The sequence below is a fragment of the Budorcas taxicolor genome, chromosome 1 (genome assembly GCF_023091745.1).
Source record: "Budorcas taxicolor isolate Tak-1 chromosome 1, Takin1.1, whole genome shotgun sequence".
Taxonomy (NCBI): Eukaryota; Metazoa; Chordata; class Mammalia; order Artiodactyla; family Bovidae; genus Budorcas; species Budorcas taxicolor.
In genome coordinates, this window is record NC_068910.1 from 136,470,855 (window position 1) to 136,487,818 (window position 16,964).

Sequence of the window (16,964 nt, forward strand, 5' to 3'; positions counted from 1 at the left end):
CACACCCCTACCCCCACAAGAAGGGGCAGCTCTGCTGACAGGCAGTGGGGGTCTAGGTACCAGGTGCCCCTGACCTGCCCGCCTAGTTCCCAGGCCCCTGGGGTCACAGGGTGAGGTGATGATGAACAGCACCTCTCAGGAGACTTCTGTGCTAGCCCTGGATCTGCTCAGACCCACTGTGATGCTGGGTGAGTCACTTCCCCTCTCTGGGTCTCTAATGTCATTTGTAAAAGGGGAACAGACATCTGTTCTGCCCACTTCAGCTGTCTCTTGTAAAGGATCAAAACTAGACCTGCCCCCAAGGAGGCACTCAGCCACCAGAAGGTGAATGGTAATTGTGAGGTTTTAATTCAGTTCAGTCGCTCAATCATGTCCGACTCTGTGTGACCCCATGGACTGCAGCATGCCAGGCTTCCCTGTCCATCACGAACTCCCGGAGCATACTCAAACTCATGTCCATCGAGTCAGTGATGCCATCCAAGCATCTCATCCTCTGTCGTCCCCTTCTCCTGCCTTCAATCTTTCCCAGCATCAGGGTCTTTTCCAATGAGTCAGTTCTTCACATCAGGTTTTAATTAGCTTTGAGGTCATCTGGAGGGAAGTTGTTCTGGGTTTTTCAATCACTGGGGTAAAAATTAGAAATCAGGATGGCCTGCAGGGCAGCGTAGCAGTTCTGACTTACTCCTGGAGGTCCCAGATGCAGACGTGGCTTCTCCAGTGTCCGGTTTACTACTGATCCTGACCCACAGAATGTGACCATCTCCCTTTCCTGCCAGTTCCCAGGCGTCCATGCACATGAACAACTGCTGCATACATTTTTCCTTAATAAAATTAGGCATGGACACAAAATCTCCCAAGATATAAAAAATGAGATTCTGAAAAGCAAGTTCTGTGATTCAAAAGGTCTTCTTGTTGTGGAAAGGCAAGGGCCATCAAGTGTCCCTCCCAGGGTTTCTGGAGGGTTTCAGCCTCCCTGCCCACCTGTCACCCACACAGGCCCTCTGGGCCTCACTCTGCACACAGTGAGCTGGGCAGGGCGTCCCTGATTGACAACACAGGGGACAAATCCCTAACAGGTAAGCTGAATTCAATGGCTGTGAGACCCCCTCTTCTTTGGCTTTGCCTGAGCCCTGTGGCAGGTTCCAGCTGCCCAGGTTCTGCCTTCTTCTGGAACCAGACTCCATGTTCAATCCAGGAAACTACTAGAAGAGCAGGAACATTGTTTCTAAAGAGGCTTTGTGTCTTTGTGCCTGGAGTTCTTCCAAGGTGGGAAGCACTAGCCCTTTGATACCTCAGGCCTTGGTGGAAGCTCCCAAATCGGGAGCTGAGGCCACTCCGGCTGTGAAGGAGGCAGGGCGCCCTCTAGCGGCAGGCCTGGCCCTTTCAGGGCGAGGCAGAAGGGCTGGTTTGATTTGCAGGGCTGGAACTCAGGGCCCTGTCTCAAGGTCTGCAGCTACCTAGGAAAGGGTGTTGCCTGGTTCTGGTCCAAACATGCAGGTTCTGGACAATTTCAGGGATACTATGAGTTTAGCCTTCAAAGCAAAACCCAAGAAGTGATAACACAAACTACTTATCAGTAACCTGGCTTAATTAAAAATAAGGCCATAGCTGGAAGGTGAGCGGTCAATGAAGGCCACACTAGAGTGCATACAACAGGTGTGTGTGCAAGCACCACATGAGACAGACAGGGAACCTGGACCCTCCCAGGGGAGAAGATGCCACAGTGCACGTCCTATATATCACAGCTTCTGCCAAGGAAGCCCCATCAGCATGCATCCCACCCTGGGCAGAACCAAGCGGATCCAAACTAGAAACAAACTACCCCTTAGCCATTGAGCACCTCCACACGTTTGTCCTAAAACAGGTTGGAGAAACCTCAAATGTAAATCTCCAGAATGTTGCCACCCCCTTCACTCAGCTCTGAATCGCCGGCTGCAGGCTGCACACAGCAACACCAAGGACATGCAGAGAGGTGCACGGTGGGCACGTGGTGGGCACGGCTGAGGCAAGGAGGGTGCAGAGCTCATCGCGGATCCTCCAGTGACTGGCCCCAGAGCCACCCCGGAACATAAAATGTGAAAAGCCACCCCGGAATATAAAACGTGAAGAGCCAGCCCGGAACATAAAACGTGAAGAGCCAGCCCGGAACATAAAATGTGAAGAGCCACCCCGGAACATAAAACGTGAAGAGCTGCCCTGGAACATAAACCGTGAATCACTTCTACAGAAGTGGCAGGAACACACACCTTGGACCTTTATATTTTATAGAAATCAATATAAGCAAAATTGACTTATAAGCAATAAAAGGGCAACTCACGTATCCTCTTTGGGCCAAAAATGCTTCATGTACAAAAGAAAAAAATACCCATTCTTTTAACTTATGAGGCTGGTTTAAGGCTCAAATTAGATATATTTTTTCAACTGGTGTTTGGCTTTAAAATATAAAGGATTTGTATTCTATTTTATAATAAATCTGTTGTTAACATAAAGATATCTACCTAAAATCTTTGTATAAAATCAACTCCAGAAAGACAGATGCACCATGTTTGCCCTGAGGTTTGGGGGCCCTGCCCACCACTCTGCACCCCAACTGAGAAGGCCTGAGCCATTCACTGGGTATGTAAATTGGGCTGGGCTACCTGCTCTAGTTAATGCTCAGACTGGTGGCGGGTCCTCCTGGGGTGGGACTAATCCACCAGTGAGACAAGAGGTGATGGCACAAGCCCCTCCCCTGCCCTCCCTCCATCCTCCTCCCCCACACCCAGGGCTCCCCAGCAGAGGCCAGAGTGAAACTTGTCAGTGGATATAGATCCTGTCGGAGATGGCTCCGGGGAAGTGGGTCATGATCTGCATCCGCAGCCACCAGTAGTAGTCCATGGGGTGGTAGCGAGTGTAGGGAGTGGCGGCAGTCAGGGCGTGGGTCACAGCCTTGATGACAGGGGAGGTGTCTGTGGAGCCGCTGGTGCAGTAGCTCTCCATCCTGGCGACCTTCTCATCGAAATACTTCCTGCCGTAGTCCTGGCGCACCACCTCAGGCAGCTCCTCCCACATCTTGTTGGCGATGGCGTGGATGCGCTCAGTGCCGCCGTAGAGGCTGGTGGCGGCGATGAAGTTTCCGGGTTCCACCACACTGACCTTCACTCCCAGCGGGTGCATCTCGTAGCGCAGGCAGTCAGAGAAAGCCTCCACCCCGAACTTGGTGATGCAGTACGGGGAGCGGGCCACGTTGGCCATGCGGCCCATCATGCTGCTGATGTTAACCACGCGGCCTGTAGAGGAAGACAGCAAACATCGACTCAGGGGGCCCCGCCTGCAGGGGCCCCGGGGCCTGGCGTGTTTCCGGAGGCCTGCTTACAGCCCGGCCTCTTGGCCGAGACCTCTTTTGCAGCCTGCATGGCTGGGGCTCAGCCTTCTGAACCACCCAGGGTCAGGCGGGTTTCTCCTTTATAGTGGAGGCCAGCTCAGGTCAGCACCAGCATCAGCATCAGCATCCCTGGTATTTCCTGGGTAGCCAGGTGGGCCCAAGCAGGATAGGGAAGGAGAAAAGAGAAGTAGGCTTGCAGAACAGGAGGGCACAAGATAAAGGGCAACAGCTCTATCTTGCCTGCCACGTTCTCCTATTGCCAGTAACTCCAAACTGTTATTACCTGGCCTGGCTCTGTTGCCAAGCAGGCAGAAGCATGGTTCTAAACATGCCTTCGGGTCTAAGACAATAACCTGAGCGGAGCCTCAGGCACTAGGGAAGAGGGGACCTGGAGAAGCTCTCCCACAGGCCCAGCCTGGGGGCGCTAGGAGTTGACACAGCCTCTCCCTGCCCTGGAGCAGTAGGTGTAGAAGGAGCCCATCCAGCCTTCCCCGGAAGGCCAGGCAGACCACAGACCCCCTTGCCCTGGGTGTGCCCCCAGTAAGTCAAGGCACGATCCCACCAGGGCACTATGGGGAGACACCTTCCAGAAACCTCCAACTTGGAAGTCGCTGAAACGTTGGCGTTTTCTTCAAAAACCCCACAGCTGCTCTTTGGGTCCCTCCTGTCACTGCTGGGTCACTGGGACGGAGGGTATGGATCTTCCCTTTTTTGCCATATTGTTTGCTACTCTAGGGAGAAAATGTGAGCCCGGGACTTCTTAGGTGGCTTGCTTACATTTGGCTACACAACATGGTTTGGGCATTTTGTCTGTTTTGCCAATTTCTAATCTTGATTATTATTTTCAACTACTACCACAATTGTCTCATTTTAAACTATGGCATAGTAACCCATAGGATGGATCTACAAACATTTACTTAAGCACACCTCTGTCAGTAAGTGATGTATACACAAAGCTCTGTGCACAAGGGTGGTTATTTGTCTAGATTAAGTTCTCAGACTAGGATTACTGCTATAATCTTTTAGCCTTTGGTGTAGAATGCTGACCTCTTACCTGCTCTACTGTCTGAAAACCACACATCCCTTTCCACCCCCTGCCCAGGGCACCCCCACTGGCCACCATCCACAGGCCCTGTGTCACCCCTGGGGTTTATGGGCTCAGCCAGTGATGGTGGTGGGTAGTGGGTGCTCTGAGACCTTGTTACCATTCTGAGCGAAGATGGAAAGGCAGAGCGGGTCCAGGGGGCAGGAAGAAGGTCCCCTTCCACCTTACCTTTTGCCCTCCGGATGAGGGGGAGGAAGGCTTTCGTCACCCGAACAGTGCCCCAGAGGTTCACTTCCGCCACCTCCTTGTAGGTCTCCATGCTGGTGAACTCCACATCTCCAAACGTCGAGATGCCCGCATTGTTAACCAGGCCCCATAAGCCTGCACCAGAGGAGACAGAACTGGGTCACCACAGGGCTCAGCCTCAGGGATCACCCAGCAGCCTGCAGCCCATCCTCCTATGCACTTTCATTCCTTTTCCCCATAACTTGGCAGCTTCTTGTCCAAGGCTCTCAAGACATGTTCTAGAGTCACCCAGGAATAACCAGAGATGGAGAGGTCTAAAGTGCCGGCTGTGACCTCCCTTCAGTCTACAGTTTCCAATTCTCATCTCGCTTCTGCCTGCAGCCACTCTCTGATCCATCACGACTCAGCCCTGCTGGCACCCCCAGCCCCGAGCTCCCCAATCCCTCACCTTACTCACTTCTACCCTCCAGTCTCATCCTGCACCCTGCACCTATTTATTCATTCCTGCCTCTGAGCCTTTGCTTATCTTCTCCCTCTTGCCAGAAACCAGGGGAACCTCAGGAGTCTTCCAGGCCAAGTCCTCTCTGGAGAACCAGAGAAGGGACATAGCATCCAAGGTCACACAACAAGTCAGAAGCTCAGCCAAGCCTTGATGTCAGGTCAGGCCCCAGTCTGACTCCACTCTGAGATGCTAACAACTCCTCCATCCTCTGCTCTCCGCTCTGAACCACGCACTACGGGCTAGATCTCATGTGGTCAGCTATCAATATGTCATCCGTCATCAATATGAACACTGAACACACCTGGTCTTTGCAGGTAGCAAAGACCCCTCAGCCGGTGTGATCCCACGGGCCTTAGTACATGGTCAGAGCAAACTCTCCAAGTGCACTTGGGTTGTGTTTCCTGCAAGACCAACTTGAAGGATCATCCGAGTGCACTTAGTCTGATAATTACTCTCATGGGTAGGGGGCCAGAGGACCTGAGAGGGAAGCCTGGCTTCAGCGGAACCAGTGAGGCCAGGGCAGAGCTGAACTGGGATGAGACAGTGAGGGTCAAGAGACAGTGAGGGGACGAGACAGACAGTGAGGGGGCGAGACAGACAGCGAGGGGACGAGACAGCGAGGGGACGAGACAGCGAGGGGCAGCCTTGTGCAGCGGGGCCCCCTCTGAGTTTTGTTTTTTCAGGTACAAGGACTGGACATGCTGGAACTCAGGGCAGCCGGGCCCTGCCTCTTCTCTGCGGAAACCCTCAGGGTTGAGTCTCCCGTGGCTGTGGAAGTGCTCCTGCCCGAGATGTAGCCTCGGGCAGAGCTGCCTCCTGGGGGCTGTCCCCTCCTGTGGGAACTTTGGCCTGCTTCACCCCAGTTAATCACGGAAGTGAGTTTGTGTAAATGACAGAGTAATTGGTCTCTAACTGCTTTCCTTCCGTGTTACCCAAATTAAAGCTTTGGCAACTGACCTCTTGTGCTTTCTCCTTCAATTATGGAGAATTAAGAGCATTTATTAGAGAAAGGAAATTGCCGGTTAACAAAGTGCTCATGACACTCTCACCTCCACTCCCCATGGCGACCAAGCAAAAGCCACCCCCTCAGCGCTCACGAGTGACCTCACAGTGACGCAGCCACTCCCCTCCACCCCGACCCCCTGCAGACCTTCCCCTGGGAGTCACTGCCCCCCTTCTCTTCCCAGGAGGAGCAGGAGGCCTCTCAGCAATTGTCAAGGCCGACACTTCACCCTCCACTGGCTTCCACATCATGAGCCATCCACCTATCTTTTTATGCAGCTTTCACTCCTCTCCCGTCCATGCTTCCCTCCCTTCAACAGTGTACACGTTAGATGCTCAATAAATGTACGTCAGGTGAGTGAGAATGTAAATATCAATACCACGTTTCATATCCCAAAGAACTTTCTCTGAATCATGCCGCCCCTCACACCACTGTCTGCTCTCCTTCCCTCCATGGCCAGGCTTCTGAGAACACGAGCTACACTCTCCAGTTTCCCATTTTCCTGCCAGTCTGGGTCCCAGCCCCACACTGCTCCAGGGTGTCCAGGGCATCCCCTTGCTAGGGATATCTCTCCCACCCTCATTCCCTGCCATCTTCTCTGACCTCAGCCTGCCCCCGGTGTGAGCGCTACTGATACCCACACACCCGCTTCAGCTCCGCTGACCCCTTCTCCCACCTGTCCTCCAGGGTCCTGTCCTACAGCAGCTGCCGTGCAGTGACACGCGATGCTCAGGCAGCCCCATCTTCCTTATGCTCATGAAAGTTCCCAGCTGCTTTGTGTTCGGTTCATTTGGACAGTATACATGACATAAAACACATACCGCCCTTTTATCCACCTAAAAATTAATTACATCTGACTCCAATGTGAAGAAAGGTTAACTGCACTTGACCTGTGGAAGCACAGTGCTCCTGGATTTCCGCTCCGATGATGCGATAAGTAACAAGTCTGTGCACCCAGGAGATCCCTGGAGTCCTGGGTCAACATTCTGAATAGACTCACAACCTTCCTGCTGGTCTGGGTGACAGCTGCTTTCCTGTAACCGTCCCTTCGCCACCTCTGAGTAACTTCCCACACACCCCTCAAGAGTCATGGCTCTCCCAGCCCCACCGCCTCCTCCTGATGGTCATTTTCATCCAAAGGTCCCCGACTCACCCTAACTAACCACCAAGTGCTCAAGCCTGCTTTGCTAGTAGTTTCCCTCCGCTAACAGTTTCCCTGTCATCTTTGACTCCTCCAGCCCCTTCATTTCTCCCCCATCTAATGAGTCACGAGTACTTTAAAATTACCAAGAAGGAGCAAAAGGATGGCCGCTGGGCCCTGAACTAAGCACTTCGTATCCATTCATTCACCTGATCCTTATAACCAATCAATAGATACTGTATTGTCCCATGTCCAGATGAAGCAACTGAGGCTCAGAGAGGTTAAGCAACTTGTTCAACATCACCCAGCTAACCAGTGGATAGGATGGCGCAGGACCCAGGCCTGCATGAGGACATAGCTCTCGCCCTTAATCCCGTGCTGCTGTCGGCTTCCTCGCTGGGTCGCTAGAATCACTGCCTTCTTTCTGGTGTCCACAGCATTAGTTTGGGTCCCTGTTGTTGGAGAAGCTCTCCCAGGTGTCCCTGTCAGTTGCTCTCCTCCGCCATCCTGATCCAACCCGCTCCACCAGGCTCTCCTTCTCAGCCAGCCACTTCCTGCTGCTCTGCTTCCCTTTGGAGTGGGAAGTGCGAGCCTCCTTCCCCACGCTTGTCATCCACTGCCCGCCAAGGGCTCTGCCCTTTCAGAGCCTGGACAGTCTGCCTCTCTTCTGATACCACGGGCCCTCCTGCCTCCACGGTGTCCTAACTCTGCTCAGCCACCCTGACCCTCAGCCTGAGCGCAGCTTCTGTTGAAGTGCTCCTGCTGTGGTTGGATCGAGCTGTGAGCCCCACAGATGGGCACCCTCAGGCCCACATGGTTGAAGGTACAAACCCAAGCTCACACCACTAGTAAGAGGCTAAGCCCAGAGCAACTGCAGCCTTCTCACTCCCAGACTGAGTACGCCCCAGATGTAGGGACCTCCCTGTCCATGGCATAATGTCCCCAGTGTTATAACCGATCCTCATAGGTCTGGCCGTGAAGCCACTGACTTCCATTTCGCCCAACTACAAACTTCCTCTGCCAGCTCATATCCTTTCAGGTGCTCAGCACACTACCAAACATACAGCAAGCACTCAATAAATGTTTACTGAATGCAAGGTAAGAAGCGGTTTCAAGATCAGGCCATGCCCACAGCCTGCAGGTTGGTCCACTTGCTTGGCCTTTCCCTATGGTGGTGGAGGAAGCCTATGGTCACAGGCTCTGGATAGCCGGTCCCTCAGGTCCCTGTGGGGGAGCAAAGGGGCTGGTGGCAGAAGGCTCACCAGCTCTAACCTGATAATCTCCTTCATCTTACCACCACCGCTGGCTCTCCTGGCTTTGGCAGCAACTGTTCCACAGAGCCAGGGTGAAGGGCATCAAACTCGCCATCAAAATGTGATGACTCTCCATCAAAATGTGCCTTCCACGCTGCGGGAACTGGGGGTGGGGGTGGGAAGAATGGACTGTCTCCTGCAAGGTTCCTGCTGAGGTGGATGGGTGTGCGTGTGTGTGCTAAGTCACTTCAGTTGTGTCCGACTCTTTGAGACCCATGGACTGTAGCCCGCCAGGCTCCTCTGTCCATGGGATTTTCTAGGCAAGAATACTGGAGTGGGTTGCCATTTCCTTTTCCAGGGGATCTTCCTGACCCAGGGATCGAACCCATATCTTTAATGTCTCCTACTTTGGCAGGCAGCTTCTTGACCACTAGCGCCATCTGAGAAGTCAAGGTGGGTGGGTGGAGTGAGTCAAAAGCGGCCACAGGCTTAGGGAAGGCATCTGGTCTGCAGCTCAGGGAGGGCGCCATCTGGTGGTCAAAGACAGTATCGCCTGAGAAGGAGGCAGGGAATTTGCACTGTGTAAGACAGAAAAAGTTATGACCAAACATTCAGAAAACTAAGATCATGGCATCTGGTCCCATCACTTCATGGGAACTAGATGGGGAAACAGTGGAAACTGTCAGACTTTATTTTTTTGGGCTCCAAAATCACTGCAGATGGTGATTGCAGCCATGAAATTAAAAGACGCTTACTTCTTGGAAGAAAAGTTATGACCAACCTAGATAGTATATTCAAAACCAGAGACATTACTTTGCCGACTAAGGTCCGTCTAGTCAAGGCTATGGTTTTTCCAGTGGTCATGTATGGATGTGAGAGTTGGACTGTGAAGAAGGCTGAGCACTGAAGAATTGATGCTTTTGAACTGTGGTGTTGGAGAAGACTCTTGAGAGTCCCTTTGACTGCAAGGAGATCCAACCAGCCCATTCTGAAGGAGATCAGCCCTGGGATTTCTTTGGAAGGAATGATGCTAAAGCTGAAACTCCAGTACTTTGGCCACCTCATGCGAAGAGTTGACTCATTGGAAAAGACTTTGATGCTGGGAGGGATTGAGGGCAGGAGGAGAAGGGGACGACAGAGGATGAGATGGCTGGATGGCATCACTGACTCGATGGACAGGAGTTTGAGTGAACTCCGGGAGTTGGTGATGGACAGGGAGGCCTGGCGTGCTGCGATTCATGGGGTCACAAAGAGTCGGACACGACTGAGCGACTGAACTGAACTGAACTGAACCCAGAAAAACCCACTCCAGTGTTCTTGCCTGGAGAATCCTAGGGACGGCGGAGCCTGGTGGGCTGCCGTCTATGAGGTCGCACAGAGTCGGACACGACTGAAGTGACTTAGCAGCAGCAGCAGCAACCCAGAAAAACAGGGCTTCCCTGGTGGCTCTGTGGTAAAGAATCTGCCTGTCAATGCAGAAGACGAGGGTTTAAGCCCTTGTCAGAAAGATCCAGGGGTCAGAAAGATCCCCTGGAGAAAGAAATGGCAACCCACTCCAGCATTCTTGCTTGGGAAATCCCACGGACAGAGGAACCTGGTGGGCTAGAGTTCAGGGATGTAGCCCAGGGGGGTCGCAAGAGTCTGACACAGCTCAGTGACTTAATAATAAACAACAACAGCCCAGTAAGAGACATCCATGAGGGGTTGGCGGTGGGGGGAGAGGGGGCTGAAGGAAGGGAAAAGGGAAGAGACCTGGGCAGCCACATATATGGCAGATTTATTTTCTTTTTCAAATCTAAAAAATCTTCAAATCTTTTTTTCCAAAAAATGCAGTACTAGTTAATTAAGGTGATGGTGAGTAGTTTAACAACCCTTGCAGGAATGCGTCATGTGGAAAAAAGGAACAGGGAAAGGTTTCTGCACCAGGGTTGGTGCTGGGATTTGAGCCCAATCCAAGGGCAGGGGGGAGCCTGGGGTCCTCCCCAACTTGCCCAGTTAGGCTAACCGGGCAAACTAGTATTGGGATAGAGTTGATTCCGTCTTGGTGGCTGAGGACAAGGACCAGGGTCCTGAGCTGCCCCCAATCCCAGTGTAGCCCTGTTCTGTGCTCAGTTCTACCCTGACCCTTCCTTTCCATGGCCGTTTTATCACCACAAACCCACAGGCTGTGATGAAGTCAGTTTATGGTGCTGACTGCAGCTGTTTTCCAGCCTAATCATTTATGAAGGCGACCCAGAGAAGGCAGGCAGGGGGAGGATTTACCACCGGGGAGGAGGCGAGGCAAGCTGTACCTTCCAAGCTGGTAATCATCCCAGTGGGACCCATCCTGCCTTTGCTTAATGGGGCAGGAGTCTTGGCTCTGCCTGTTCATTACTAAACAGATGTTCAGTGAGTTCTGGGACTCATGCGCCTCTCCTCAGACAGCAGAGAGGCCTGGGACTGGCCTGCTGTGGGGGTGGGGGTGGCCCTGGGCTGACAGGGTGATGTATCAGTGACAGCTTCTCTAAAAGTCTCACAGCATGGGAACCCCTGGGGTCACTGCTGGGGGATGACAGCATCTCCACCTGACTGATAAATGCTCAGCAGCGTGGCCAGCACTGGCCCGGGTCACCCACCCACTTGCCAGCTCCCTACCACCAACTGAAGTAAAGGCTCAGGAGAGCTGCCCCACCCCACTCTGCAGGATGGCAGAGGGCTGAATAAGGCACCCCCTTCTTGCCTGGGCTGACAGGAAGCTCGAAGGTAAATGCCCTGGAAGAAGTGACGGAACCAGAATGCAGCACCGTCCCACTGCAGGAGCCGTGTCCCCTCCCCTCTGCTATATGACAGAGCCTCTCCCACCAAGGTCCTCCGTGGCCTGGACCGGGAGGGCACTCGAGTTCTTATGATACAGAATTTTCTGCAGCATGTGACCCTGTTGGCAATGGGCCCCCAACTTTCTGTTCCCCTAGCTTCTGGGGCACTGTACCAAACCTCTCTGAGAGTTGTCTTTCTCTTCTCTGGCCCCACATTGCTTCTATTCCCCAGGAGTTCCTCCTTGCATCTCCTCCACTCCTAGTCTCACTTCCAACCATGCACACCTGATTTCCAGCCCACAGACTTCCGGGGAAGGGGGTGTGTGCATAGTCATGTCAGCATCTCCCATCCCTCGGCTGCTCCTCCAGTGCGGGGCAGCAGCTGTCCAGGATATAGACCTTTCGCCTCTCCCTCACCCCCACACACAAAGCCCAGCCGCTCTGTCTCCGCAATACTCCCTGAATCTGGTGCCTCCTCTTTTCCAACACCCAGTGTGCTAATTCAGGAGGCTCACACTCACGCTCTCCCTTTAAGCCCCCCTCCACACTGCCGCCACCGTCCCCAGACTACAAGTCTGAGCAGGTCATTCCTCACAGCAAAGCCCCTTCAGCGGCTCCCCTTGCCCTCGAGAGAGCAGCCACGCTCCTTCACGTGGGCCCCAAGCCCTGCACGACCTCGCTGCCTGACCTCACATGCTGCCAACACAACCGCCAGCCTGACTCTGACTGGCTGCCGGTCAGCACAGCCTGTGTGCTCCCCACCACTGTTCACACTCTCCTCCCACTTGGAATGCCTGTCCTGTGCTCTGCCAACCTGCCCTGGCTGACCCTCCCCCAGCCCACCCCAAGACCAGGCTATGTCCCTCTGTCCCATGTTGCACTCTGAGAGGGGATATGGAGATTATCTGGGTCAACTCCCCAGTGAACTGTGAGGTCCCTGGGGTCAGGGGCTGTGTCTTGGCCATCTTTGTGTCCCCAGCATCAGCCCAGCACCCAGAGCTGCACTCAGTGAGGATTGGCTGGGTTGGTCTGTATGCCTCCGTGCAGTGTGAAATTTAACCTATTTCCTCCACTGTGCAGCAGGAAGAAGAGCCCAAACAAGAGAGATAGCTGTCTTTTGGCAGGATGTTAGCATATGGAAGGGGGTGTTTGGGGAGGGTCCCCTCAGAACAGCCAGCCCAGGTGCCACCCCCACTGCCCCAAGGCGCCCTTACCTTTCTCAGGGTCCTCCAGGCTTGAACGGATGACCTCTGCTGCTTTATCCACCTCTTCACTTTTGCAGACGTTGAGCTGGACAGTTCTTAAGCGATCACTCTTCATGCTGTCCAGCTCTTTGACCCCATCACTCCCTTTGTCCTGGGGAGAAGAGAGGAGCTGCCGCACCCGCCTCCTTCCCACCCAGCCTGCAGGATGAGGACCAGGGCCAAGGCAGGGAACTGCCCCCAGTCCCAACCAAAGCCTGGGGCTTACACACAGCTTATTAACAGCCACAGGGGGTGGTCTTTGGGGACCCACCTGGACCTGCTCCACGAGTAAATGGTTCTAGTCAACCCCTGAGCCAGCTGGCACATCAAATACCAAACTAAGTGCCTCAGATACAAGCCCCCAAAGCCCCCTGGCAGGATGCTATCTCCCAGCAGAGGTCACAAACCCAGTACGGACCGGGGCCAGGCATGTGGGGATCAGACAGTGGGGAGGGTGGAGCTCAGGAACGGAACACATGCCCTCTCAACCTGCCAGCTGTTGTCCATGTGGGTATGCAATCCCAGGGCTGCCAGACGCTTAGATTTTTAAGCTAGTAACTAGGATCTCCTAAAGTTTCAAGTGTTAGAAAAATTACCCTTAAAAAAAAAGAAAAAAACCCACTGCATGCCAAAGCACACCCACAGCTGCATGTGACCAGCAGGTTGCCAGTCGGTCACCTCTGTTCTAAGCCGAGAGCCAGTCACACCATCTTGACCAGAGCCAGACTGCAACTGCAGTTGGGTCACGAACCAGGCTCTGTGCACTCAGGTGCATCCCTTAAGAGGGGCCCAGTTTTTCCAGACACCGCTATTTCCAAGGGCATCGTCACCTAACTGACCTGCTCGGATTAATGGCATGAGGAAATCGCTTTAAAAAAAAAAAAACCTTCCTAAATGACAAAGCACTATGCAGATTCAAGTATTATTAAACAAGAGAAAAGTGTCACTCACTCAGCACTCATGTCCTGGGCCTCTATCATGTTCAAGCACTGGGCTAATAACACAGACATGAAAATAAATAGCAGCCTCTGTTCTCAAAGAGTCATGTTTTAAGGAAGGAGGCAGATGTGTGAGCAGACAAGACTGGGCAACTATGCTACATGAAAGCTTGTGGGAGGCAGGAGGCTGCCCAGAAAGTGGGGCGGGCAGGGAAGGTCCTCCAAAAGCAGTGCCAGCCGAGGACATGAACCAGAGGGGTACCGGGGGACCGGGCACTTCCTGAAGAGGATGACTCCGGTCCTACCATAAGCCACTGAAGGCACAGCAGAGGCAGAGGAGGTGGTGGGATGCGAGGCCGGAGAGTCAGGCAAGGGCCTGCTTGGGGGCAGCGGTGAGCAGATGCAGCATCTGAATAAAGCAGACATCACTTATTGTTTACTGTGCTGCACAATGCTGTTTGAAGTGCATTATCTCATTAGTCCTCCCATCCAGAGCAGGGTGTATTACCATACTGCCTATATTCTATGACACACACTTTTTCACCATAGGGGTGAGCTACAATCAATGTGAAAATGAGACACTGTCAGTCATAATTTGACTGGCAGTGACTTTTCTCAGTGGCCCACAGAACAGTGATGCATCTTAGGAGAGGACAGGAGTAGCTGCCAGAAGATGAAGGGACGGAGAGATGCCTCACTGTTCCATGGACCACTGAGAAAAGTCACTCAGCCGAGGGCTGGCCTGGGCTACATCTGGTACTGAAACAAACATCTCCAGCAAGGCCAGAGCAGGGAGCATGAGGATGGCTGTGGGGGAAAGTTCTCTACAAGATGTGCTGAGTGTCATCAGTGGTTTGAACCAGGAGGCCCCTAACCCCAGGCCTGAAGAACCCACATCATGAATGTCAGAGGGACTGAGAAGAGAATGGGGGAGGCTCTCTATCACGTTGGACCACCAGGGCTGGAGAGGACTGGAGAGGATAGTCTCTCTAGAGAGGACCTGGGAGAACAGGATGGCAGGGGGCCCACTTGTCCTGTGCAGCCCAGAAAACAGAATCAGGGCAGGGAAGTCAAATGCAGCTCAAGACAAAGAGTGACTTTTACAGTTTGGAAATGGCATGGGCTACCCTGGAGGTGTTCAGACAGTAAGGGTGGATATGGGGTCTGTCTGGATGGGATGGGAGAGCACGGTACAGAGAAAACTCAGGCATCAGGCAGGACATCAGGCTGACCCCCTTCTAATATCTCTTCCACCCCTAGACTGCCAACTTCTCCAGGGAGCCTCCCCAGAGGCCCTGGAAGACTCAGAGGCACGGCTCCCTGAGCCTCTGCCCTGCCTGGCACCAGGAACACCAGATACATCAGAGTCACCACTGCACAGAGCAGCCAGGGTGAGGCCTGCTTTGCCCAAGACTTGGCCCTGCGAACCCCTGGATGTGCTGGTCTTCCTAATCGACATGGTGTTCCAGCTCCGGGGAGCAGACAGGCCTGAGCGCCTGCTGCCATCCCCCCGGGGTCCACCAGAGAAGAACTGCCCGGATGCCGTCTTCAAGTCCAGAGGCTGGAGGGGCTGCTCACAGACACCTCTCTTTCCCACGGATGGCAGACGGGCACTAGGAAAACACCTATCTTGTTTTAATTCAGTCTTTGTATCGGGGCTCCTCAAAAGCCCCTCAGGATAGAGTCTACATGGCCCAAGTCTCCGAGGGTCGCTGATGTCTGCTCCAATAGAAAGATTCCAGCTGAGATGACCAGGCGCTGAGCGCTCTTCCTCCTCTGACCTCTGTTAACCCTGCCACCATCGTGCAACAAACAACTCTTGAGCCCCACCCTGGTCCTCTCCTGTGCCTCTCGCCAGCATCAGGCCCCTGCATCCCAGGGGAGAGCCCCACCCCACTCTGGGTTAGGGTGGCCCCCAATCCAGGTTATGGTGCCCACAGGAACATAGTTTGGCTGCTTGACAGCTAAAAGCCTTCTCACAGAGAAAACCACAGCTTCCAGCTCAGCCTTCAGGCCCCCAGGAGAGAAGCCCCACCCTCCCACCTTCTCCTGAAGCCCCCTCTCCACCCCGCCCCCCGCCCCGCCATCCCATGTCCTCTTCCGCCTCTGAGCAGCCTCCACGTCCGGCTTCCCTGACTGTCAGTTGGCCTCCAGCTGTTCAAAGGAGCCTTTTCCCAACCCCCTCAGCCCGCAGCCCGCAGCCCGCAGCCCGAAGCCCTTGGCAGTGTGTCCCCTTCTGGAGCCTCCTGTCCCAGGGCCCAGGCTGCACTGTCCAGATCATTCCACCTCCTCGCTCCAGGGTTTCTGTGTGTGTCCACGTCTGTCTTGCTGCTTAGGGACAAGCATTTGGTCCTTCAGTGTTGGTGCCTGTGTAACCAGTTTCTTGATAAACGCACTTCTTTCATAATCCCTTTAAACTACATCTGTAAGCTATTTTTCCACCCCTGGATGAACATTCAGGCAGACTTGTAACTTTTTACCAGACTTGTCTGGTAACTTTTGCATTCATTCCCAGATTAACAGAGAACTTTTTTGTTTTGGCAGAGAGTCTGGTTCAGTCTACTGATCCACTAACTCCAGTACAGCCTGGCTTGAATGCCCAAACCCTCAAACTTATATCCAGCTTAGAGCCTGCCTTGACCCAGGCCTGGCAGGGTAGGGTGTGGGGGCGGGGTGCCAACTAGCAGGGCTGGAAGCTGGGCGTCTCACTCTTTTCGAGCTCGTCCTTGTCTCCTGTTCCTTAATCTCTGACCCTTTCAGACTTGGATGCAGGGACTGGCCAATGAAAGGGCGAGACCATGGTCTTCTGGGGGGTGGGGGGTGCCGTCGTCGTCTGCTCCTGGTGCCCTGGGACAGCAGACGCACCAGAGATGGCCCTCCCTTCCTGGGACACTTGTGATTTCCACAGAGATCCCTCCACTGGATCACTCCCTCCTCTACAGAGGCATCTCCTCCCTCAGCCCGGGCTTCAGCAGGACGCCGTTTTGGGGTCACATACAGCCTCTCAGGAGTCTCACTGCATCTCATGCCCTTAAGGTGTCTCCAGGCAACTCTCCCACTGTCCACATCCAGGCAGCAGTGTCCTGGTTGGGTGGAAGGACAGCCCTCTCTCGCTGGGGCTACGTCTGCTCTGCTTCCATGAGCCACTCTGGCCTCACCTGGGGGCTTTTAGACTTGTTTCGGTAAACATTAACACATCATTTTGTGACCTCTAATCACCACGGCACAAAAGGTAAGCTCTCCAAGTAAGCTCCCTGAAGCCCACCTCATTTTACTTGAGACCAGAGGGAAAATATACTCTAACTACCGTCTCTAAACTTCCAACCTCTTTTATATCAGTTAACGTTGAGGCAGGTCAGGGGCTACTCCCAGCAGAAAGGTTTCATGGTTTCTCAGCATTTTACTGTTAGGCAGCCTAGCACCTCAGGGAGAA

The 16,964-nt window shown here is 53.7% G+C and overlaps 1 protein-coding gene across 2 annotated transcripts in view; it reads right to left on the reverse strand.

The window, feature by feature from the left end:
• Positions 1–315: 315 nt before the first annotated feature.
• Positions 316–16,964, reverse strand: part of BDH1 (3-hydroxybutyrate dehydrogenase 1) — a 39,691-nt gene continuing 23,042 nt past the window's right edge. For both annotated transcript variants that reach the window (XM_052636068.1, XM_052636074.1), the window contains exons 5-7: positions 12,564–12,705; positions 4,638–4,790; positions 316–3,269 (exon numbers count right to left, since the gene is read on the reverse strand). In XM_052636068.1, coding sequence (XP_052492028.1) covers positions 2,797–3,269; positions 4,638–4,790; positions 12,564–12,705 — 768 coding nt within the window. In that variant the 3' untranslated portion in view covers positions 316–2,796. The remainder of the gene's footprint in view (positions 3,270–4,637; positions 4,791–12,563; positions 12,706–16,964) is intronic.